This window comes from Gossypium hirsutum, chromosome A05 (assembly GCF_007990345.1).
Source record: "Gossypium hirsutum isolate 1008001.06 chromosome A05, Gossypium_hirsutum_v2.1, whole genome shotgun sequence".
NCBI lineage: Eukaryota > Viridiplantae > Streptophyta > Magnoliopsida > Malvales > Malvaceae > Gossypium > Gossypium hirsutum.
Window position 1 is genome coordinate 109,783,156 of NC_053428.1, and position 26,703 is coordinate 109,809,858.

A 26,703-nucleotide genomic window follows, 5' to 3' on the forward strand; every position below is an offset into this window, starting at 1 on the left:
AAGATAGGTGCAATTCAGACTTTTGAATCGTTAACCAAACCCAAAAAAGAATCAAAGTTATTAAAAACCCGACCCCTTTTCTATAAAGTTTGTTAAGGAATTGAAAGTATCAACAAAGTAGAAGAACCAAGACTTGCTATCTATAAAGAGATATGAATCTACGGTATGGTTGATTGCTACACTCCATAAAAGGATGAGAATGGGAGTGATAAGATCCATTGGTTGAACGCCACAGGACTTACATCTTGATAAATTAGGATATGTTCTCAAAGAACGAAATGTGATAGTTTATAAATCCAGTTTTTCTTACTAAGTTTATAAATCAATTTATGTGATAGTTTTAAAAATTCAATAATGCATAATCACCCAAATACCAAATGAAATGTCCCAAACTACAATACAAAATAACAAAAACAATCCTAAAATACCAAGTATTATAGTGTGATAATTTATTTGAAAAAAAATATCCGAGTTCACCTCCATCATCTAAGCCCATGCCCTAACCTCAATTAATATCTGAAAATCAGAAACATAAATGGGTGAGTTTTTAAAGCCCAATATAGGTCAATTTGCGTAGCAACATCAATTTAAACAGAATTTCAACAGTATAACAGATCACATATTCATAAACACACAATCTTAGAATCACATTTATTAGTATGCATATCAATGATGCCGATGCAATGCTTTTTTAGAAACAATGCAATTTTCCAAAAAACATTTCCTACCCATCTCCACTACACACCATAATGAGTTTCCTAGAACTTGTCCATCCAATAGCACATCAATAATATGGACATACCACCAGATAATGCAATCAAGTTGCCAAATACAGAATGTTATGGTTAAGCCACCAATTAAGTCATCCCGTGTTGCCTGAAAACAATGACCTGCCACCCCAGGTTGCCTGACCATGATGGCTTACTAATGTCAATATGCAATTAAACTACTAGAACTTCCTCCGTACATTCATATCCCAACCCCGTGCATGTGATATGGCATACAGAACATAATTTTCAGTAGGCATGCTAATCAAAATCAGTATAGCAACACGCTTAACATGCAAATCAGAATCAGTATAATGGCATGCTTAACATGTGAATCAGAATCAGAATAATGACATGTTTAACATGCGAATCAGAATCAATATAATGACATGCTTAACATGCGAATCATAATCGGTATAATGACATGCTTTACATGTGAAACAAAATCAGAATAATGACATGCTTAACATGTGAATTAGAATCAGTATAATGGCATGCTTAACCTGCGAATAAGAATATCAAAAAATCGGCGGCATGTTTATTTTACATGCATATTCAATAACGTCATATATCACATTACATGAGTATCAGGAAAACATATATCAACACATTTAACAAAAAATCGCATAATCACATACATAATATCACAGATCTGAAGTTTTAGAATCACTTACTTGGAATCCTCATTTTTTACTTTTCAGAGTTTTTCTTAAATAATTATTTAATATGTTTAGATTTTTACGATTAACAAAAATAAAATATATTTTAACAAGATAGATCACCACACTTGATTTCGCAAATTTTGATGATAACAACTTTTTTTCCAACTCTAAGGGATGAGATCAATTCTTGAGTCCTCAAGTTTAAAAAAAAAATTCATATCGCATCAGAATAAAGTTATTTTAATAAATAACTCTCATTTTACTGATTAAGTAAAATACTTACTTAATTGGCTGTTCAAACACACTCTTCCAAAAAGTGGGGTACAGATCCGAGATTTACGAATATCACTTCACGAATGCACAATAAACCTAATGTTAGAATCACCCTAATCGAATATAAAAGTATGATAAAATATCGTGAATGGAGGATCTTCAATACCTATGCAATAACGAAAGGATAAGAGCTCAATAACTTCCCACGACGAACCGATTACGGAGGAGGATTTGCAACTAGAAAAAATATAACAAAAATATAAAAAGATGGATTAGAAAATAGGATGTGGATAAATCCCTCTTAAGATCGAAATACTAAAATTGAATGATTAGGAAATCAATTACAAGTAGAGGAGAAGAAAAGATCAGAAATGGAAAATTTTGGTGGTGGTCAGTGGCAACGGCGCAATGGTAGCGGCAGCGTGAAGGCAATGACAGTGGTGAGGTGGAGGAGACAAGAAGAGAAAAAGTGATTTATGTGGTGAAAATGAAAGAAAAAGAAAGAAATGGGAAGGAGCAGGGAGGAGAACGACAAAGAGAATAGAGGAGAGCAAAATGAAAAATAAAATAAAAAGTAGTATGAGTATTGTCTAGGTGCATAGGACAACACACTATGATAAGTGAGGTAAAATGGTATGTTGATGGGGGAATGGAATGGAAAAGGGAGCTATTGAGGGAAATTTGACCATGTAAACAATGGAAGAATCTTCCAAAGCATGCTAACTATGGGTTGGACAGTAAGGGGGTTAACTCATGCAAAAGTTGTCCAAAAATTTTAATTAAAAAGTTAAGAGTGTGGAGTCTTAATATTTAGACCATTTATAAAAAAATAACTCACTTAACCACTTGGCTACTTAAATTTATTTATCATGCACTAGCGACTTAAAGTAAATAAAATATGGGGAGTGACAAAGGTTGTCATCAACTCGCTTATGATCTCGTCTTTCTCTAGGCCTTCGATTGCTTATGCCCATGCTAAGTATATAAGCCCGTTCATGACCTTCATCATCATGTCCATAGTATTTGTCATTGTCAAACCTATTGGAGATCTCCCCCTTCGAGACCTTTCCTCTACACGTTCAAGACGCTTACTAAGTTGTTCGAAATCTTCTTACATCATCCTTCGCGTTTCCCGCATCATAGCTTGCATTAGAAAGTTGGGAACTCCACCTCTTTCACCGAGTTCATGTTCGTCCTGCGATATAATGACTATAAAACAAACCAAAGATCAGTAACAAAGTTAAATCTATTGTTCACTCATCCTCATAGATCGATGAAGCACTCAACTCGTGTTTCACTCAATTTGGCTTTTATCACTCTATTGCGCTCAACACTCTTACCTTTTACCACTCGATTCTCTTAAGTCCTTTAAGAATTTGTTTGGAACGAACTTAAACAAAATCGTAGTTTTATGATGAAGAATGTTTGTGGCAATTATTTTGAGAAATAAGAAAAAACGGTGAAAATTGGCAAACACTAACAAGATGAAAATTTGACAAAAAGAAAAATCACACAACCCCAAATGATATCAAATGATGTAAAATTATATCACAACAACTAAACACACTTTGAAAATTTTTCTTCACTTTTTTTACTCCAATTTCTTTTTTAATTTTTTTGTGTTCTTCTCTTTTTTTTCCACGAAAATTTTTTTCACGAAATTTTTTTAATACCAAAAGATAAAATAACCGTCACCTGATTAGAAAACTAGCTTTGATATCAAATAATGCGTGCTCATAATCAAGTTATGAATTACAAGAACGCTAAGTTTTCCTAATAGTTCTAAATAGGTAAGAATATAGAAATAAAAGTTATTAAACAAAGATGAATAAAAGATATGTGTAATTCAAACTTTTGAATCATTAACCAAAACCAGAAAAGAGTCAAAGTTATTAAGAACCTAACCTGTTTTCTATAAAGTTTGTTAATGAATAATAAGTATCAACAAAGAAGAAGAACTGAGACCCGCTGTCTATAGAGAGATAGAAACTTACGGTATGATTGACCGCGACACTCCAAAAAGATTGACCGCCACACTTCAAAAAGGGATGGGAATGAGAGTGATAAGATCGATTGGTTGAACGCCACAAGACTTATGTCTTGATAAGTTCGGATATATTCTCAAAGAATGAAGGAGATTAAACTCTCAAATGTATATTGATCCAAATTTCCTTTCAAGAATACAAAAGAGCCCTATTTATTGAACTAGCTAGGTAGTCTAATAGCCATAAAAGATGGTGCATGAAAGTGTGTCGTACATTGAATAAAAAATGATGCATGAATTGACAAGTTCAATGTATGGCCGAATACTCTCCACTTGTAGTGCATGTAAATGGACATTTATCCCCGTTGCCAATGTATCTCTTTGGTTCAATATGCTGCATTAAGTCTTATATAATTATACATATCAAAGATTATATATTTTTTGGTATAACTAAAGTATCCTTCATGTTTGTTTTACTGTCCATGAAAGTTAATTCTTTCTTGGATATGTGACAACCCCTTCTAACAACGTCATCTTTAAGATTGAATTTGTATTCTCTATTAAGAGTGCAGTGTGCCTTATTTGAACCTGTATTCTCTCTTAAAAGTGTAATGTGCCTTAGTAGTATATTCAGCACTTGATTAAAGAATCATATATTATATCATGTTCCAATATGAGTTCGAAATAAACGTAATAAATTTAATATTCTAAAAAAAATAAAGGTAAACTATACCATTAGTCACTAAACTATGAGTAAGTTTTCCTTTTGGTCACTTAACAAAAAAATGTTACAATTTGGTCATTAAACTATTCAAAAGTTTTCATTTAAATAATTGGGTTGTTAAAATCAATGTTACACCAATCGAAAACTCTCTTTCCCCTTCTCTTTTATAGTTTAGTTTTTTTCTTGAAGCAACTTTGGACATCACAAATCTACGAACTAAAATTCAAACATTTTTTCTATGATTTTCGAAACTGGCCATCAGATTGACTTGGATCTATGATATGTTCTTCTACTCATCGACGAATACTGATCCATTATATCAATTGTCGAATCATCTCTTAGAGCTCGCTGGCGGAACTTTTATTAAAAAGGAATTTAACAATTCAGTGGCTTAAGTAAAAACTTTTGAATAGTTCAATAAGTTGAATGAAAATTTTCGAATAGTTCAATGATTAAATTGTAATTTTTTTAGTTAAGTGATTAAAACGGAAACTTTCTCATAATTTAGTGACTAATAATATAGTTTACCAAGATTTGTTGGGGAACAAAGAATAATAATTAATAGACCTCTCTCCATCTATTATATTTTTTACCAAATAAGCTTCTTCCTAACAAATTCAATATTTCATTACTTGACTAATTGGTCCATAAACTATGAAGTTTCTAAATTTAGGTATTTAAATTTAGATATCTAAACATTATTTTCGTAATTAATGTTGGTTCATATAGATACATTCATTAAAAATTTGCAACCAATTAAGAAGTGACATGTGTCATTAAAATTTTTAATTTACCTTAATTTAACTAGAAAATTAAGAGAAAAAAAAAGTAATTAAACAAAAATATATAATATTAAATAAAATAAAAAATTTTCCCTCTCCCTCTCCCTCTCCCTCTCCCTCTCCCCCCATCTTATTCCTCCCACCCTCCGGTTCTCTCTCCATTGGATTGTACAAATTCAAAGCTGAAGGTCGAAAAAAAAATCCTAGCAGAAATACCCATCTCTAAAATCTTTAATTTCTTCTTGAATTTTTTTTTTGGCTTGTTTTAATTTGTATATATTTGTTTATTGGATTGATAAAATTGAAAATTTTTAAGGGTTAGGACTAAATCAGAAGGGGGAGAAAAGGAGAGTTTTTAAGAAGGAATAAGTCCAAGGGCTTAATGGCTAATTGGCCATAGCTTTTTAAAACACCAAATCACGCCCCCCTTATTTTCATTTTTCTTTTTCTCTGCCGTCAACCTATGTTCTTCCCAATACTCTGCTGCCTTTGTCTTGTGCTTAAAAAGTCTTATTGTGTGCCCACCATCGTCAATTCTCCCTTCCTCTATTACCCCACGTCCTTGCTCTCAAGTAACCATAGCAGCCAGCAAGTAGCACAATATAGGTTGCACCAGGTCTTTTCTTCAGCGCTGCATCATGCCTCAACACAGCAGCCAGCAGTGCACCGCTGCTCTCTCACACAATAGCCGCATACTAGCTGCCTGGTTCCAGAGTTGTTGTTGCCGCTTATTGCATGATCCAGCTCAAGTAGATTGGACCTTAGACATGTTATTGAGATTTTGGCAAGAAAATTATCTTGAGTTATTTTTAAAGGATATTGCTAACACTATTGGCATGGTTGCACACATTGTGTTTCTATTTTCTGTTTTTAATCTCAATTTGTGAATAATAATATCATATATGTATATAAAGATTTGGGGACTGAAACCATGAGAAGATCAATAAATATTTGATTTTGGGGTTAATTTCACTTTTAATCCCTTCTTCTTTTTATTGCTTTATATTGAGATCCTTTATTAATTTTAATCCCAAACTTAATTTTAAATTAGGATTATGTAAGAGATTAATTTTTTTTATATAATCATAATATTGTAATTATAGGTTAGGATGTATGGGTTGAGCTTGTTAGCTATGGTTTAATTTGTTCGTACTCTTAGCCTACTTGCTGTCTAAATTCGTTTTTCTCATTAATAGATTTCGTCTTTTTTCTTCTGAATTTTCAAGGTATAATTTAAACCCAAATTTGGCAAGTCTAACAAGATAGATACGTACAAGGGGTAGATTAAAGTGAAATAAGGCCTCTAAATCAACAAAATTTTCAAAAGAAACAAAACGTTAGGGACTTTAATATAATAAGCTATGAACTTGAATTAAACAAAGCATACCAAGTGGTAAGAGTTCAACAAAAGCTCTTTCAACTCTTCCTTGGCGCATTTTAAAGATGAAAGGTCCATTTTTGAGATTTGGGTTTTCTTGTTTACGTCGGGAATTGGGGAAGACCGAGAATCGGATTATGGTCAAACCAAAGTAGAAGCAATATATATATATATATATATTAGGCGCCAGCAATGGCAGCTGATATGAGTGTATTAAAATATGAATAAATAGTTGAAGCATTAATTAGTGTGTATTATAATCTAGCAAAGCTGTAATGAGTTGTTGTGTAGGTTTTGCCTTTTCCCACATAAAGAAAGCCGAAATGTTTATGAATTCGGATTGGTTATGATATGTTTTCGTGTTTTTGGTGCCAATGATGGAACAAAAAACTTGGGAGATGATTCAGCATGTAAAGAAACTTTGCTTTAGCCCTACTTTTGTAGTCATTTTGCTGTGTTTGTAATGGACTGTCAAACGAGCATTGAATGAGAGTGATATGAGGAGGGATGAGGGTGGTGCTTCAATCTGTGTTTGGATTCAAGAATAGACAATTATATTTATCAGCTCTGCTTTTTGCATCTTCAACAATGTCTTTATCATTCTGGGTTGCATTTACAATATCAATCTCATCAATGGCTCATAAACCTTTTCCTCTGTAAATTATTGTATTTTTAAAACGCATTAATAATTTCTTAGAATTACATTTTAAAAAAAATATATTATTAAATTATTTTTATACCAGAATGATATTTTTTTGAAAAAATTATCAAATATCTCTGCCACTTCGTTATGAAAGATAAAGCATATCATAATTGAAATTGGAGAGAGGTGCTTGGAGTCCATGCAATCTACAGAGGTGTTTGTCATTTTTTTTAATAAAAAAAAGGCTTAATCGTATTATTCTATGATGTATTTCATTGAAGGTCGTCTTCGTGCCCTGCAAGTCACCAATCATTTCTTATATTTAAATGCCTTAGAAAGATATTATCAATTTATCAAATCTCAATCTTTATATAAAAAATTAGTTAAAATGAAGTTACATTTTTATTGAGTTTATATAAAAATATAAAATTACAATATAGATGTATATAATTTTTAAAAATGATTATATATATATTAAAGATCATATTTTTGTAGTTTATCAAATTCACTTTAAAGTCCCCTTCCTTTATTTCTTTAATAAGACTTCAAAAAATCGAAAGCTCTCTTCCCTCTCTTTTTTATAAATTTAGTTTCTTTTTATGAAATAACATTAGATGTCACAAATTTACAAATTAAATTTTTTTTCTTCTGATCTTCGAAACTGATATTTAGATCAACTTGAATCTATGATATGTTCTTCTACTCATTGATGGGTACTAATCTACTATACCGGTCATCAAATTATCACCAGAAGCTTGCTGGCAACTTAACAATACAGTGACTTAAATAAAAACTTTTGAATAGTTTGATGACTTAAATAAAAACTTTCGAATATTGAAACTTAAATGTAAAGAGTACCAAGCAAATATATTGAAACTCAACCTAAGAGTTTACCATCTAATTGCTTAAGTTTAGGCATAATCTTAACCAGAACTGACTTAAACTTTTCATCAGCAATTGTGTTCCCCACTATCTCTAATTGATTCAAGTTGAAGTCTTTAAAAATATAAAAAGCCTCCCAATTGTCAATAAGAGCAACATCGCTGGTCACGGTTTCATCCTTGTTCGATTCACTTCCAACTGAATGAGACAAAGGAGAAGAGCACAAGTACCTTGTTGTGTCAATAGAATGATCGCCAATCTGGTTGTATGAAATATCCAGTACTCTTAATAACTTGAGCTTTCTCAAAGGCTCCAGAGCAGTTAAACTTCTCAGTTTATTGTTTCTCAAACTCAAACAAGAGAGGAGCTGCATAGCTTCCAATCCTAACATTCAAACAATTCATTCGGTCAAGTGTAAATTGCTAAAAAGGTTCTACTCCAAATCAGTGCAGACTAATAGGAAAAAGACCCAAAAAAGGAGCATCATGCATTGTTTACATTCACATTAGATTCATAGTCTTCATACCTTTAAGAATAAAAGGGTATGACGTGGAGTGGGAAGACAGAAATCTAAAATTTGTAAGAAACACTAACAACAGCTCAAGCATTAAGGAACTTATTGAATAGTCTACAATTCGACAAACAATATTTTGAAACATTAGTGAGAGTACAGTACCTTCAATTGATTGTAGTTCATTGTGGCTGAGATCTAACATTTGAACCCACAATAATTTCTCAAAAGCTCCCATCCGTGATAGCGATAAGTTGTTCAGCCGGAGACAGATAGGACCACATATGGCTGATGAAACTGAGTCCTTATACTGAAAGCAATGTTGAAGTAATGACTCTTTACTAGAAGTCACCTATAGAATAGATAGACAAAAGGTTCTCAGTTAACCTCTATGCAAATCTAACAATTTATACCAGAAATTAGTACAATAGTGAAAAATGAAAACCAGTATCTTATGATAATGGGGGTGCGACCAAACGTGCACAGAATCTAACACAAAGTTTAGTTGTCTAGCGGAAGGTTCTTTTTCCACCACAAAGTACCAATTCGGATAAACATACATAAGATACAGTAACCTAACAAGTAAACATATATTTTAGAAATTGTAGAAAAGATCTGGCTACTTGCACAAAACATCAGAAACAACAGTCCAAATCTAAAGCTTAAATGATGATGCTTTTAGTGACAAAATCACTGAGAAAGTATGTACTCACCTTCTGTAGCAAGACCATGCTATGTTCATCCTTGTAGTACTGGTAATGTGTTGGATCCAATTTCATCAAATCACTACACAGCTCAAGAACTTCTTCTGAATGCACCAGTTTGTTAGCAAATGGATATGACATTACATCATAAGCCATCAGTAATCTAGCAAGTGTGAGCTTTCCAATTTTACTACAGAAAAGGAAGAAATAACAAAAATAAGAGACACCATTAATAATGTGTTTCCTAAGAGTTCAATAAAGGTAATAATTAAATTATCCAAGTTCACCAGTCCATCAACGATAACAGTTCACGGAAGCATTCAATCTCTTTAGCTAAAGCCTCAGAGCGCCAGTTAGATGCAGTTGATTCATGACCATTCTTGATACTTAGTTGATTAAAAGAGTTAATAATTGATTCCTCCGATTGTGATCCATAGATCTTAAAATTTTCTTCTCTCAATGAAATACTTTCTGCAACAGAAACTTGAGAGAAATCTCTTTCCATAGGCTGTACATGTACTTTAAATGAAAACATTGAAGGATGGCTATATTCAAACCCTCTTGTTGAAATGATTCCCTTAGAATGTCCAACACTAACTTCAACAGTAGAAAGAAGATCTGAAGATGGAATTTTTAAATGTGCAACCCAAACTCGTGCAGTTTGTGAGTTGCTTGCAGAAAGTGGTTTCCAAAGAAGATCTTCATTTTTATTAAATCCACATTCTACAGTAACTGTAGATGAGCTTACACCCCCAACAGGTTGATTAAAATAAAGAACAATAGGAAACGACCCTGAATCAGAATGCAAAGCAGTAAATGGAGAAAATGCAGAACCATTATAGCATCTATCTTCCACTAAAAAGACATCATAACCATGACCAGGCCAAGACGAAGCAAGTAGAGGAGAGTCAGTTGTAACTGTTTGGTCTAGTAGCCAAAGATGATAAAACCATCCACTTTGATCATCAGGGTCTGTAAATATAGCTTGATGTATGAATTCATATTCCTCTGGCAAGACCTTCTCTTTCGAGAGAAATCCTTCAGCCTTTTTCTCAAATAAAGCAGACAACAATACACTGCAAAAATTATTCATGCGATTCATATCATTAGCAGATATATTCAGCATGGAGAGAAACATTATACTCCGGCAATCAAGATGCTATTTAGAATAATTATTCATATTAAAACAAAAATTGATAACGCAATTAGTGCCTAAGTCCAACAACAAATACCATATCAAGGGCAGGATTACAGTGAATTGCTTGAATTTATTAATACACTTCAACTATAGCTCAGCGAAAAGAAACTTGGCCACAGAAAACATCAACAATTATCTAGCACAAATAACTAATATATTTATCAAACAAGGAATTGGCATTCACTTCCTATATACACAATGAAAGCACCATAAAGAAACATTCTGCCCTTAGATTTAAGGAAACGATTTTACCTTCGATTATGCCATGCAGAGTAGTTACTAAAATTTTTATAAATCATATCCTCAGTGTACTTCAATTCATCCTGTTCTGATCTCTTCATTGACTCTGCAACAAATCTGGGAAGAATAATAAAAGAAAACATGAATGGCACAAAGTAATAATTCTCAACACCTACACGCACCAAGATTAACAGAAAAGGCATAGTAATTTCACCTCCTATAATTCCATGCATGGAAATTACGAGAATCAGCCTTCTGGAACTTGTCCAGCAATCTCAGCTCATTATCGATCGATGAATGGCCCTTGCTGATAACCCATTTTCGATGATGCCACGCTCCATATGACTTAAAATTTTGCCTCAATGCGTTCTCTACCTGCACAATTTCCTTCAATCAATAAATTCCAAAGAAGGAATATATATATATACACACGCAACAAAAGAAATATAATTCTAAAATAAAGTGAAATGGGATAAAATTATAGTATCATTCAGATCCTAACTAATCCAAACTAGAAAATCTCGATTTTTAAAAAATGTAAAATAAAATCACATTCATTTAACTAAAACAGGGCAGTAAAATGAAATCCTTAAAGTAAGTAAGCAACGCACCACTCTGAGTTCATCATCTAAAACAGATTTGATCCAGTCAGGATTACAATCGGGCTGACTCAGATAGTGCTCAACAGCGAGTTTCCTATAGTTCCAAGCGGTGTACGATTCAGGATTGATCTCAAGAAGCTTAGCACTAAGTTCAACCGCCTCTTTAGTGTAACTGACAAATTTTAAATACCAAGAAAAATCAAAATGGATAACAAAAAATTCATCCTAAATTAGATAAAAAAAAGTTCTAAATAATATTACAAATTTAACCAAAAAAAGAGAGAGAAAGGATTACATTTTATTATGGTGAAAGGAGAAGAATTGAGTTTGGAGAGCGCGCAACTTCTGAGCTTTGGCAACCGAAGCCGCTTCCTCTTCAGGTTTCGGTGCTTTTCGGGGGCGGCCGTGCATTTTTTGTTTTCTCTTCCTGTTTCTCAAGTGGGTTTGGCTTGGGCTGTGGCTTTGACATTTTGATTTAATTCAATTTTTATAAATTACTAACACAATTATCGATATAGCAGAAAATTAAATTTACATATTGTATGCACAAATAATTATATTTAATCGATATAAAAATAAATTGATCTATTTATTTCTTTAAATATACACGATTGAATCAAAATCAAAGTTTTAACAGTACTGTTAAAATCATTTTGTTAAATTCAAGTTCATTACAATGTCATTTTTTAGTTACATTGAGTGAATATATTTTCATTCAAAAAGTCACACAAAAAAAATTTAACAAAAAATTAACAGCGTTAATAATTGGACTAAAATATGAAAAGTAGAGGAACTAAATTCCTGGAAATAAAAATACTGGGACTAAATTCTAAATTTACAAAGAGTTCAAGTCCCTGTGACGTATTTTAACCTTAGTTATATAAACCAAGTTGTTTTGCAGTACAATAATAGACTAGTTAGGGATGAGCGTTCGATTAAATTGAATGAAAAAATTTTATTTAATCGAGTTGGTGAATCCTATTTGAGCATCCTACCTGCCCCATGAAACAGTAATCCAAGGGCATAAGGATAGTAAAACAGAAAAAAAGTACCAAAATCATCTAAGAAAGGCACATTTAAGTACTAAATTACTAATGACAATCAATTAATAAGTTAAGGTAATGTTAACTCAAAATAGAATCCACCATAACGCAATAGTAAGAAACATGAACAGAAAAACAAACAAAAGAAAAAGAATGTATCTCCAAAGTTATGTTAATCACTACATGATAGATATATTGCCAACAAATAAGTTTATAAACAGCTTCCATGATCCATGTAGAATGAACAAAAGAAGTAAAAAGATTATGATCCATAGAAAAATTTTTGTTTTAACTCACAAAATGGGTGTCTAATTTTTACTATTAATATTTTGTATTATCAAAATTTATAGGCAATAATATGCTTTCATTGATAAGGTGAGTAACTAAATTTATCCATAGAAAAATATGACATATATCATATCAACATTAATAATAACACATTCAAGAATATGTATAAACACAAAAAATTAACATAGGCCTTAGTACAAGCATTCCACACAAAGCATCATTTCATCCTCTAAATCATCTATAATATCTTCTTTGGCTCATTTCATTACAACATTCTTCTAATTAATCATAAATATATGATACTTTATTTGCAAATAAGTAATTTGGCTTTTATAGATCATACTAATTTTAGCTGTTAGAAACATATAGAAAGGACCAAATCAAAACATATACTTTATTCTTGAAATATCATAGTTTTGATGGAAAATATCCCATATTTCGAAATATGCCTTTGATACTAACAAGTAATCACTTCCCAAATCTATACAAAATGGAACAATAAAAAAAATTGTCTATAAATTATATAAAACAATATATTATAGAAAAGAAGATACCTGAAATTTGAAATGAAGTTGGACGGCGACGGCTGAAGGCTGGAGCGGAGAAGGCGACGACAGTGGTGAAAGCCGGGCGCCGACGACAGAGGAAGCGGGAGACAGAGTGGTCGCTGGAGTGGAGACGGCTGTCGACCGGCAGCGACGCACGTGGATGGTACTGCTGAGCGGCACGGTTTTTTTTTTTTTTTGTGAGAATAAGAACTGATTTGGGATTTGGAATTTGGGATTTGGGAAAAGGGTCCGGTGGCTTTACGATTTTTACAGTAGTTACATTAATAACAGGAAAACATGTAAGGACTAATTAAGTAAAAATACCCTTATAATATTTCTTCATATGATTTTCATCCATTAAAGTATATTTACATAACTAACTTAGGTTATAACCTTCAACATATACCATGCTTAGCCTGGATTCATTTATTTATTTTTAAAATAAAATAAAATAAAATCCAATTTAATTTTACATTCAAATTGGAATAGAGTTAACATTTAAGGTTTAAAAAATATAATTTATTATTTAACAAATTTAATATTTTATAGTTTTTATGATTTAGTAAATGAATCTTTTGTTTGAAATTAAACTACCACTAAAAAAAATCAAGACATTTTTCATTCAATAAATTTTAACTCTGTTACAATTTAAACTTAATTAATTATGTTTAATAACATATGGACTAAACTGATCCATTTAATAATAGATAAATTAATTTGATCAAATCCCTATAATATAAGGACCTCCCTGGTACTTTTAACCCACACACATACATCTAATCTAATATTTATATTTAATATTTAAGCACTTTATTGAGTTAATATCACTCTTACTTGAATCATAACTCAATTATGAAAATACAAAATTTCCCCTTCTTTTAAATTATAATTAATATTATTATCTAATCTAATCTAATATTATATTTAAACACTTCTACTATTATGTAACCATTAAATCTTGATGAAATCCAAATTTAAGGACCAAAATGGATGAATACATCAGAAAATAAACACTAGACAAAAAGTTAAACATGTTGTCACAAGGGATACACCATGGACGATGAAGCAAGGATGCCATTCCTCACTTTTGTTTTTTTAGTGTTTCAACATCTCTCAGTTTCTGAACAACACTTTTTTTAGAATAACAGAAAGCAATTATCAGAAGTCAGTAGTTAAGAAAGTCAATATTCCCCACCGCATCCACTACCTTCATCTCTAGTAAGCTATTTCTTTTTAATTATTAAGTAATGTGGTTCTCGTATAGGCATCGCTAACTAGAACAGTGAGCGCTTGCACTAAGCATATCTAGGCATAACTGTCCGGTTGGCCGATAAAATTCATTTGTAGGATATGTGATGTTATTTTACTTTTCTTGAAACATGATATGTGGAATTGCTGAACCAGACAAAGCAACAAGAAGCAATGAAACCAAAAACGTAGACTAGATTTCACACGATAATGCCCTAGTTTCTTTCAACATATACCCTTTGCCTTGCTGTGCCACATGGGGCAGGATGGTTGCTCCTATTGCTATTTCCCATCATTTATCGTGGAGGTTGGAAATTTCAGGCAGCTCTCTCCATCCATATAAAGTAAAGCATGCATCTACCTAAATCTGGAAATATAGCAGAAATCAAGAATCTGATCTGGTGGTTGTAAAGGATGATAGAAGTCCTGCGGCTTGTACGGGTAAGATGTCACCAAATGTAGACATGGCAGCTGCAGATCTATCCTTGAATATGCCCACTTGCCCATCCGTTAATATCGATCCCAGTTTTAAAGTGCTCTCCCCGAATCTACTGCCAACCTGCCCAGGCAAATACAAGGGAAATCACTATCAACATAAAAAGTTAATATGCCTGACATGGCTGCAAAACAGCAAATATGCCAGGATATTTACAACTTGCTAATAAGTAACTTTTTATAAATACACCATACTCGTGTTAAGCAAACTTGCCAAACTGTTCTCATAGTCTCAACAAGGGTTGAGACCTGAGATTCACTCCAGTATTCTTTCCCTCACATGTCAATACATTCATTAACTTGACATGTACAATAATCACCACTGGTTGTGACCAATCCGGTTGAGAATCAATTAAGAAAAAGTCTAGACCAGAAACTATTAGAAACAAATTGCGTTCCATGGTATGAGAGTACATTATACTTCAGGATTGTAGTAGTCCACAACAGTATGAATGTGGAAAAATAGATTAACTTAAAGGGCACAACTTATGGTTGCTCAAGATTACCACACTGAAAGTGAATTATTCAAATTCACTCCTTGCTGGCTATGTACAACAATCTACCTTCGATAAAGAATAAAGAAAAATGTTAGGTGTCTTCCACTGTGGTATTGCCTATTTCCAAGAAGAATATAGAGGCTAGCCATGATTAATTGGAAATGTTTTCCTCTTCATAAAACCACTAAAACAATGTAAACATTCAAAGTGTAGCATATTACTCCAATAAAATAAACTTGTCTATATTTTCTACTTCTGTTAGGTAATTAGATTTTACTTGCTCAATAAGATCCAAGGGTTTTGATTTTACTATTCAGGGTTAAATTACAATTACACCCCTCACCATTTCCTATTTTTCTAAAGAATACCCTTGTGTTCATTTCCTTGGCACTTGAACAACCTAAAGCCTTATTCCATTATCATAGAGGACTAAAACATCAATTTTTACCAACAAATTGGAAGAATTCCCTTAGATGTAAAAGGTATCGTTGTCAAAAAAAATGAAGTTAGTTTTCTAACTATTTTGTGTGAAATTAATATCACAACCCCTTATAACAACAAAACGAAACCTCAGGGTTCTAAGTGCAAATTAAAAAGAAAAAGAAAAATGACAAGGTATTATTTGCAGAGGTAAAACTAGAGTGAAACTGTAATCGAGTCTCTCTAGCAGCGGCAATCTCGGCACTTACTTTTGAGGGAGCCAATTACAATATTAAATTGTCTAGAAAAATAATTTATTTTCTTGCTATAATAATTTCAACTAAATTCCTTCCAATACGATATATTTTGTTATTATTCCCGAAAACTTCACTAGTTTTCTTCTTTTTTTAAAAAAATTGTCTTGTGACATATGTAATTTAATTTTTTAAATAAAATTAGTATATGTTCAGGCAAAAGAGGGAAAAAAAGCATGCTAGTATATCTGCTTAAGCTATAGAAATACAAAGAGATATTTGAGATTTAAAACTGAGCAAAGATAGGAGATTAATAAATAAAATATGAGGAAAAAAAATTAGAAATGTCAGGTATAAGAGTGGCGAAGTTATAAAAAGAAAAATGGTTCTCTCCATGCTTGTGGTTGAAATCTTGTAAATAAAATTATTTAGAAAAATTAGTTTAAGTCATGGGATTATAACTTGATATGATAACCCAAATAATTTGAAGAGTGTAAAAATAATGATCAGTAAAATGAAAAAGATAAATAACAAATAGAGTTTTTTAGCTTTCTTTTACCCATAACACATGAAAAATATAAAAAATTTATTTCCAGGGAGGCAATTTAATTTAATTTAGCATATAAGTATATATATGTACTTTGGTAAACTATCAAATATCTTGGAGGACTTGGTAAATTACCAAAAACCTTGGGGGCCAAGGCCCCCTCTGGCTCTTTGGAGGCTCTGCCTCTGCTCTCAAGACCGGCTCAAATGAAACCAAACATATCTATTCCAACCATGTACCTTAGACTCTATAGCCAATGGCAACACATAGGGGCATCAGCAAGCTTACTTTTGAGGTGTACATTAACTTCTATATTAGATAAACCTTTTGACTCACAAAACAGGGAATTAGACAAACCTTTCAAAAACAGACAAAAAAATGATGAATAACCTCACCTGCATGAAAGATTTTAAGAAAGGCGTTGCAACACCAAAGCTCTGGTGGTCATCCAAATCACCTTTCCGGGAAAGCTCTCCACTTGTATAAGCTTCCCAGGAACTTCTTGAAGTAATATCATTGGAGGCAGCTATAATAGGTTTCCCAGTATTCCCTCTAGAAGACAATGCTGGAGCACTGCATGACAAGCCGTAAATTATAAGAAAAGCATTTACATGAGTAAATAATTCTAGATAGTATGCAATTTGATTAAAGTGAATGCAAGACTGTGTAGCCAAAAAAAAAAAGAGTTAAACATGAACCTGATTGGAAGATATTTGAAACGAGGAACCACAGAACATCTCATAATATTCGACTCGGAATTAGTAGGCAGCTTCTGTATGGTGTCTGTATACTTCCGATTAAGCTGAACAAAGAACCCGAAGAGCACAGCATGCCGGAGGTATGACTGCCTCTCATTCTCCCATAAGTATGGCTCATACCTGAAAATTATTTAGAAAATACCATTAATCAAAACATATAAACATTTACTAGTAGAAACAATAGCTAATGATGAACTGATAAGTGAAAATGCAACAATTTCATCTGAATTTCACACAGTTCGATAAATATCAGAGCTGGAACAATCTGGTATGGATAAATATCAGACCAGTAATAATCAGGTATACTTAACAAAGGCAATAATATACCAGATGAAGCTTTGCATAAACTTTTGCAATGTTGCAAGTAAAACAAGCAGATATCTTCTATTAACAGTAAAGGCCCATTGTAATAAATTACAGCAACCTGTACTTGCAATGTGCTTAGAGTTTGGAGGTGAAAACCAGCAGAACATATTCAAGCCAGTTTACTGATTTTCCAGTGTTTCCTTCATATCTACACCAATCACTAAGTTTCTAGGAAATAGAAAGGGAAAACAAAAGAAGGTGAATCAAGGACTAGGGTCTTGATCAACTATAAAGGTCCCAGCACAAGAAAAAATAACATCAAGACTTCCAGCTTGGAAAAAGTTTCCTTCACCATAAAAAATTTTAATTTACTAAATGCTCTCATCAAATCCAGCTGATGGGCTTTAAAGAATATTCATCTCACTTAATATTTTACTATCTGGATTGCAGATGGTTCAATTGTGGGTGACTAATACAACTTGTTTAATAGACTAATTGAACCAATTTACATGTAGGACGCCTTAAAATGTTGGGAAAAGTAGTGCACCTAAATCATGCTTTGCCCTACAAGCAAATCACTAACAATTTGAGCAAAAAGTGCCTGACAATACCCCAGTGATACTTTACTAGTTTGATGGCAACATATATTAAATGAAAGAAAACAATAGGAATCAAAACCAAGCTTAGAGGCATCCTGTTAATCATGTAAAAAGGATATGGAAATACTTACGTCAGCCAATCAATGGGATCCAACTTTTGTGAAAAAGAATAGATAAGGCCATCAACACTGTCTCTAACAGCAGACTTTGTCTGAATGTGGTCCCGCTTCCTTCTGAATGCTGATTTAGACTTCGGTTTTAAAGATAACTCTTCATTTACATTGAAATCACCCCCAGAAAGAACATCAGCAGCAAACCTTATGTCCAACAAGACCTGTAAAATTCCTTTCTCTGACACTTGAGCTCCAGAGGCTTCTCTAGTAGAGAGAAAGTTCTTATAATTTGAAATAACCTACATGATGAATAAAAAAAATGAATAGAATAGAAACCAATGAGAATCTAGCAAAATATAATTTAAAGCTAGTGAATATTTTTGAAAAGAAAGCTTTGTAGGAAAAAGAACCCACCATAGAAAACTTATCAAGATAGAAGCATAATTTCTTTATTCATTTAAAGAAATCATTTAATACTTCAGACAGAAGTAATGACCAATTAAATTTCAGGAACTTTAGTCATCAGGACATTGTGCCTATATACTCATTTGGAATCAATTGCTTCAACCCCAATTAACTGAGTTTGCCAATGGCCACAAAAAGCATCATATCCTTCCGTTGAGCCCTTCTATGTTCTGATTTACCATATAAACATAAGCTTAACATTCTAACTAACATTATAGGCATCATTTTCTTCCATCGCAATAGTTTTTTCCTTTTACATTCAATGGAAATCTCACTTTAAGATTAGAAACTGAAAAGAATTACCGAGTACAAGATTAACAATTTCTAACATAAACAAGAGAAACAAGACAGTCACTAAAACACCTAAATCAATCTAAGTTGACAGTAATCATGTAAGTTGGACACAAACATGCAAAGAGACCAAAAAAGCGGTTGAAGAACCAAAGTGGTCTCACCATTTCTGTACGTGGAAAATATACTATACCAAAGACTAATTGACCTAAAAAATACTTGAAAGTCTCTTCTCATTTCATTTCTTTGTTCCATATGTATTGAAAGGTTAAGTGTCAGAAAATGAACCATGCATGCAAAACTTAATCCTCTATTTAGAAACTGACATAAGGCTTTCATTAGTGCTATAGGGGTAGTTCCTTATACCAGGATGGTATAGCCTATATAGAATATAAATCAGAGGCTAGACTGATTTCACTGCTATGTCTCAACAACAAGATATAGATTTACCAGAATTCTTTATTGCCCTTTATCATATTATTCCATTGTAGGTAATAAATAAGACTTTTTAAGCAGTATATGAGATCACACCCGTTACTCTTATTGTAGCAACAAGGAGAAATCTAACGGTGGATAAGCTTATATCAGTTAATTGAACAGTAATCCGATCTTAAAAGAGGAGTATAATAAGCCAGCTGGCCTATCTTGAATCTATCCTGGCATTTCTTTATTTCTTCTTTTAAGAAAATCTAAACTCATAATCGCATCCTGCCCTTATAAATGGTAAACAAAACCAAGAGTATTGGTAATGATTAACTTCTATTCTGCGGAGCAGTTACCAATCTTTACACTTAGCATTCATCATTCTATCAAAGGCTATTAAGGAGTTCCTCAGCATTTATGTGTCCTTCAGAATCCAATTCCTTTTTTATCTACATTTTTCTCAAAACAATGGATTCTATCAAAGAGTTTATTCTTGCAGCATGCTTTCATCTTCTAGGGTTCTCACTTTAAACAATTAGAGCCCTTATCAAAGAGCCTATTCTTCACACAGGAACAAGATTTAACAGATTATGGAAAACATATGTGGGATTGAAAATATGATTCCCATTTTGCCAACAAACGTATGAGTTGTCAATAATACAGTAGTCGTAATTCCAATAACCATGGTTAAATCCCTAACAGCCCCAAGTACAAATACATATTTGTGTGGATATAATTTCTAGTTTAGTAGGAATGGAGCACATTGATGATGTTAGCAATATAACATCAGACAAGAATATTTGAAGTGGCTGCGGAAAAGTAAAGATGCAAAAAAATCTTAGAGTGAATTCGTGAACAACTTCAGCATGAGCCATTGCTGCACTAGAAGACAATTCAATACGCTCCCAAGTTGTTCATATGACACGGAAATGTACCATGCATCAATGTGAAGTCAATCAACGCTAAAGGTGGTGAATATGTTATAGATAACGTATTAAATTATGTGAAGAAAGAATGGTATACATTCTCGCATTACTGCTATATCTAATAAGAGCATCAAGCATTAAAAAAGGTATAATGAAATTTACTATATTTCTATTTTATTTTTACCACCTGGGTTTTTCTCTTTTTTTACCAACTTAAAAGACAGTATCAGGTAATCTTCCATGTTTACCATACTTAAATTCTCCATGGTTACATTGTACACTCATAGTTATGCCATCCATCTTATTTAGGGGAAAGAAATGAGAAGGCAACTTTAAACTGAATGAAGTCAAACTTATCGTCTGCTCAATAATGGATTGATTAGGTTAAAAACCTGATGAATGACACCTCAAAGCTGGGCTCATGTTAACCCAAGCAAAATCAAAATAGGTAGCACCCAATTATTGCATCTATACTAATAATAAAACCCTTAATTGAGTTGGTGTCATAAGTCAAAATGGAAAATTTTCATAGTAAAAATGGAAGAGGAATGTTAATTTCTTTTTAATGTTTTTATAAAACTTTGTATTTTTTCTTCCAAAAGCTAACCACTTTTACATTAGAAAAGAAAAACGCACCTAAATTACTACATGCTCCTCTGGCAAAAACATATCCATTCAAGAACCACCCAAATGGAATAGCAAATCAGCTAGTCAATAGAAATCTTACAGTAATTAAACCCCCAAAATCCAACTAAGTCAAGACATCAAAAACCATAGTGCATGGAGCTGTATAGAAGTTAAGAAAGCTCTTCAAGGGATAAAACTGAAGTTAAGAAACAATAATCTAACTGTATGCAAGTCAACACTTCCAATATTTGCTGTCAATTAAGGCTTTAATGTATATGTTTACAAGAAAAAGAACTGCAGAAATAACATCAAGAGAGCAATTAAAGTACACACAGCATTGTTTTAGTATATAGAATATAAACAAGATAATTGCAGGTTCCTAGAATAATCAGCCAACGTGATGCAAAACAAAATTTGTACCTTTTCAATAAGGCTCAATGCAAACCTTTGCACAATTGGTTTGTCAAGAACATGGCCTCCAATTCTATGAATTTCTGCACATGCTTGACATAAGAAGGATATCACATAGAGAGACGGCATAGACGGGAGTGATATTTTCATCTCTGATGACCCCTCATCAGATTGTTCTTGCTTAACAATTATCTCTTCCCAACCCTTAACAATATATAAAAGATAAATGAGTAAGCTAATAATTAACATAATTGCATTTTGGAACTTAATATGCAAAAAAGCAATATACTTAAATTACACAAACAAACAATACGAATAGAAGATAGTCTAAAAGGTATAAAATACCAATCAAGCCTCAGTCTTAGTGTTCAAAAGTTTTAAAACCACTTGAGAAGAAGCAAAGTGCAATACTTCTCTCATGATTTCCCTATTGCAAGATTCTAAAATTTCATTAATCCAATTACTAATGAACTAATTTGTTGCATTCATATGTTAAATTTCAAGATTCTACATGCCAAAGGGGAAATGTAAGATATGAATAGATATATATGATGAAATTGTATCAGTGTGTGCATTGCATATATGCAGGAGAACACAAATCTGGCATGTCAAAAGGGAATATGGAGGGACAATGTAAAGCATCTCAAATAGTAGAAGAAACAACTCAAATATTGCAAATGTACTCTGATCATCCATCCCTGATGAACCACAAAGGAAGCTGCCAATGGCGTTTACAAAGCTTTCTAGTGATCGGTGTTACTTGGAACTATTGATCTAGTATGAGGAATGGGAATTAGAGCATAAATCACTACTTACCTAAAACATAATTCAATAGGTATATTCTTCTTCAGTTCACTTAATTGGTATGGAATACGATTAATTAGAACACAAAACATTTTTAGATCATATATGCTTATATACACACACATATATATAGTTCATCTTAATTCAAATAATATAAATTTCTAAAAATTATTATACAAATAATTCATTTTCATAACTTTAATGATAAAAAAAGATCAAATAACCATTGATAAAGAATTATAGACTCATGAAGCTTAATATAAATATTTAAAAAGTAAATAAAATTAATAACATTTTACTTTTACAAGAAAATAATTTTAAAAGTCCAAAATATCATTTAACAGTTAACATTGGACCCATAGAAGTTTAAGGGCTTATTTGAGTACCAATTAAAGTTTAAGGGCTTATTTGGGTGTAACAAAAGTATATGCTCATCTAAATAAAGTAACGAAGCTCAAGGGCTTATTTAGTACATTAGCATTACAAATATTTGTCATGTGTCAATTGATTATGGTAAGCGAACATGTTTTTAAGTTTGTATGTTTTCAAATAAAGCAAAAAGCATAATTAACAAAATGTTTCCAATTGTCAAAAAATTAAAAATAAATGAAAAGGAAATATCAGAAACAGAAGACAAACCCATAGCCACCCCACACCAACATCGAAGTCAAACAAAAGTATCACTAGTATACTTGATAATTCCGCTTTTGGAAATCATTACTTGATAATTCCAACTTTGATTTAACATTAGATATGGTTTTGTTTTACTGTTTGGTTTTCTTTTTAATATCTCTACAGCTGTGCATCAAAGTGATATCAGAGTGAACTTAGATTAATGTTGAAATAGTTGTTCTGATTATAAGCATTGACTGGTTGCAGTAGAGGACGCAGAAGAGGACACCAATCCAGCAAACAAAATTAGCTGAGTCAAGGAATATGAGCAGAGCAAACTTTACAGTGACAAGAATCAATGAGTCCGGTAAAAAATCCAAAATGCAACCATGTTCTTTGGAATAACCAAAGAGCGGTCTTTGGATGAAAGATACCAGATATGGATTGGAAGCAAATAAATGTTTTCAAGATGCTGGACCAGCAAATCCTGCTGTCCATGTGAACTAGAATGGAGTTAAAATTTTGCGTAATGACTTCTAGGAAAAGATGCATGCAAAAGATTATTTAGATTGGGAAGGTAAGATGTTTTGACTGGTAAGTAAAGGCAGAACAAACAGAAGTTCTATATATGAAGCTTAAGTTTAAAGGGACTGAACTTCAATGATAAAGACCTTGTCACTTTTTGCCAATGATAAAATTTCAGCAGTACTCTTAACTACTACCATGACAAAGAAATCCATCCTTCTGTATAGCCATTCCAATCTAGTGACATGAAAACAGAGGCAAAAGGAGAGCGGGAGAGAGAAAGAAAGTGAAAGTAGTCCAGTATAAACTTACCCTTAAGGGAGTTGTTGCAGATAACCCATCATCTTGTCCAAGCTCCCGAGAGAGAATAACTGAAAGCTCATCAGATAGCCATGATATCCATAAGCTGTAAGCTCTAATACACAACTCCCGCATAATCTTACAAAGATCGTAAAGTTTTGGGCTTGCACTTTCATTTGCACCAAGCAATGCAGCAGTAGCTGATGAACTTTGCCTCTCGGAACTAGTGAGTATTTGCCTTCCAAGGCTGTCAGAGAAAGGAGAACCATTGACAGCTTTAGATTGCCACAACGAGGAAGGTAGCTTCTCAAAAATTGCAGGAGCTGTGTATTTCACCCAGAACCGTGGAGAGCCAAGAATCAAAGGAATGTGTTTAGAGTAATTCTCGAATGCAAACAAGAGTCTCCCAATAAAAAGAGATCTCTCAACAATTAAAGGAGGAGGTACAGAATCGCTTTCCTTGGGTTCACTTCCAATCGCAGTGTACAAATTATCAAGTTCAGTTTGGAGTTCTTTCAATATAGCTGAAACACAGTCATAACATTTATTCTGCAGATAGGGAACTAGATCCTTCAATCTCACAGATGCATTGGTAGATTCTAGGAAACTCAATAGATCCTCAAGAACTCTTTGGCAGCAGCTGCCCACTTGATCTCTAATTTGACTCACTTCAGGGCCAAAATAGGCATTGAGACAACTTTGGAGATTGTCTTCCTCAGGTAGTGCTCTATTTCCCGACAGTGGACCAAGCTTCTTTAAGTTATTAGGTTCTGCAAACCAAACGCCACCACCTGCAGAAGGCGTAGTCAAATATGTCTCAAAATCCATCTTCTCACCAGAGGTCACCACAATAGTGTGGATTGCGTCTGACACATTGACAGCTCTGGTCAGATCCTCAAATCCTGAGTCAATAATCATTTTCATCCTCCTGACAAAAGCATCTTCAAATATTTCATTCCAAAGATCCAAATCACCTTCCAAAACAAGTTCCCGGATCCTATTCCAAGGCAATTCAATGTCAGACCCAAAAACACTTTTAAGCCATTCCAAACTCTCCTGCAAAACCTCCTTGCTTTCCATTGTAAGCCTGATCAACTTCTCAGCAGTTATAAGTTCTTGGCCACTAGGTATAGTATCAATGAGATACCTACCATTAATCTTACTGATGATCTGTGCTCCGCAATCCCTCACCCAACTCCAACAAGTGCTAGAAATGAAAGTTTTATGCAGCATAACCGTGACAGATTCTAATTTATCCCTAAAAGATTTCCACAACCTGACCTCTTCATCCGGATTTGGGATCCCACCAAATAACTGAGAAGCAGGGGGAGAATCCAAAATAACCTTATAAAAGAGAGGCATGTCATTCATAACATGCAAAAACAACTCTCCCACCTGCCCTATGGTGACCTGAATTATGTTTAAAACATCACAAAAAGCCGAAATGGCAACAGAAGAGGTAGCATTACCATTACCAGCAGAAGCAGTCAATGTATGCAATATCCAATTCTTTCTGGCTTCAAGAAACAATCTCAGAACCTGCTCAGGATCCAGATCATCAGTGACAGCAACGGCAGCCAAGGCATCAGCATAGGCAGCAACGGACAGGCCCCTATCCAACAACCTCTCACGACTTCTCTGGGAAATCTGAGCCTTGAAACTCTCAACGATCTGCCACTGGTGCTGAAGCAGAGGGAAATTGGACAATATGTTGATGTGATCCAAATCACCGTCAGGCAGAATCAAGATAGAATGGACGTGCTTAGCACGAATATACCTGGCGGCCGCTTCCAAGAACATGGATTCGTCGAGACAGCCCCAGATGTTCTCCGGCGTGTCCACCAAGTACTTGACGCGGCAGGCGATCCCATAGATGCGGAGGCGAGTAGTAGGGTTAGGGGGGGTTTGGAGTTTCGGGGATGGCGCTTCCAAGACGGAGATAGAGAGGGAGCGGATAGAATGATGGATGGAAGAGATGTTGGAGGAAATAGATTCGGATGCCGATTTCATTTGGAGGATGGAGTCAGCCGAGTCAATCAGATCACGATAGCGGGTGCCAACCAGCTGCCGGAGCTCCTCCTTCTTGTCTTGAATCTGTTTGTTGGTGGCGGATTCCACATTGCGGATTTCGGAGATGGGTTTGGCGCGGAACAGTGATTCGGCGTCTCGGTCATCCGCAGAACCTGATATGAGTCTCATTCTTCTCTCTTAATGTCGGATTTGTCTATAATCTGACTCTTAATGCTGCCTTTCTTTTCTCAACTTGATATTGTTGTGAATTGAGGACTGCAAGCTTGAAAATCTTTTATCAGCAAAATATTCCAGAGATTTAGACATCCCTTTAATACATTCTCTGCGAAATGTGCCCAAATCCCAGGACTCCAAGACATAGAAGGTGAGAAGGCAACAACATAATATAAGCTATAAACATTGATATCTAAACTTGAAACGTAAATATGTGGCGTTGATCATTGCTGGGTGCAATTTTTTAGAGTCCGTGCAATTCATTTAAGTCTGGAAGTACTTAGAAAGTGTGGTATACAATACCTCACATTCGTAAGTGAGTGCAAGGTTTTGAACATTAGAAATTTAATTCTTCATTGTCCCAACCAAAAGTCAACAATCCATCTCTCGGTTCGTTATTTTATGTACACTCAATCTTTTATTTACATCAAATATACGAGTTAGATATACATATTTCATTATCTACCAAAGATTAAGTATGTAAACGTCATAAGTGAATAAATTTATAAACAGATTTAGAATAAATTTAACTTCGGTCTTATCTGATATATTATCAATCCAGACAATGGCATTTATATCTTTATTTTTCTTTCAATCGATTTGCTCAAT

At 33.4% G+C, this 26,703-nt stretch overlaps 2 protein-coding genes and 1 long non-coding RNA gene across 4 annotated transcripts; all 3 read right to left on the reverse strand.

Moving 5' to 3' along the window:
- Positions 1–244: 244 nt before the first annotated feature.
- LOC121229710 (uncharacterized) lies at positions 245–3,848 on the reverse strand. The gene is made up of 5 exons (XR_005927626.1): positions 3,697–3,848; positions 2,048–2,911; positions 1,869–1,939; positions 1,713–1,777; positions 245–516 (listed from the first exon to the last, which is right to left on the reverse strand). It is a non-coding gene; the product is annotated as an uncharacterized lncRNA (long non-coding RNA).
- Positions 3,849–7,995: 4,147 nt separating this feature from the next.
- LOC107962198 (geranylgeranyl transferase type-2 subunit alpha 1) lies at positions 7,996–14,291 on the reverse strand. Of its 2 annotated transcripts, none has more exons than XM_016898500.2 (9): positions 13,236–14,291; positions 11,646–11,804; positions 11,360–11,522; positions 10,963–11,123; positions 10,761–10,865; positions 9,598–10,386; positions 9,320–9,500; positions 8,772–8,958; positions 7,996–8,479 (listed from the first exon to the last, which is right to left on the reverse strand). In XM_016898500.2, the coding sequence occupies exons 2-9, from the start codon at positions 11,759–11,761 to the stop codon at positions 8,091–8,093; spliced, it is 2,091 nt and encodes a 696-aa protein (XP_016753989.2). In that variant the 5' UTR covers positions 11,762–11,804; positions 13,236–14,291; the 3' UTR covers positions 7,996–8,090. The 2 variants fall into 2 exon arrangements, with proteins under 2 accessions (XP_016753989.2, XP_016753988.2); XM_016898499.2 differs by having other exon boundaries at positions 11,646–11,810.
- A 361-nt stretch (positions 14,292–14,652) lies between these two features.
- On the reverse strand, positions 14,653–26,407 carry LOC107962197 (conserved oligomeric Golgi complex subunit 1). The gene is made up of 6 exons (XM_016898498.2): positions 23,863–26,407; positions 21,619–21,813; positions 18,485–18,765; positions 17,389–17,568; positions 17,086–17,263; positions 14,653–15,036 (listed from the first exon to the last, which is right to left on the reverse strand). The coding sequence occupies exons 1-6, from the start codon at positions 26,047–26,049 to the stop codon at positions 14,863–14,865; spliced, it is 3,195 nt and encodes a 1,064-aa protein (XP_016753987.2). The 5' UTR covers positions 26,050–26,407; the 3' UTR covers positions 14,653–14,862.
- Between the last annotated feature and the right edge of the window lie 296 nt (positions 26,408–26,703).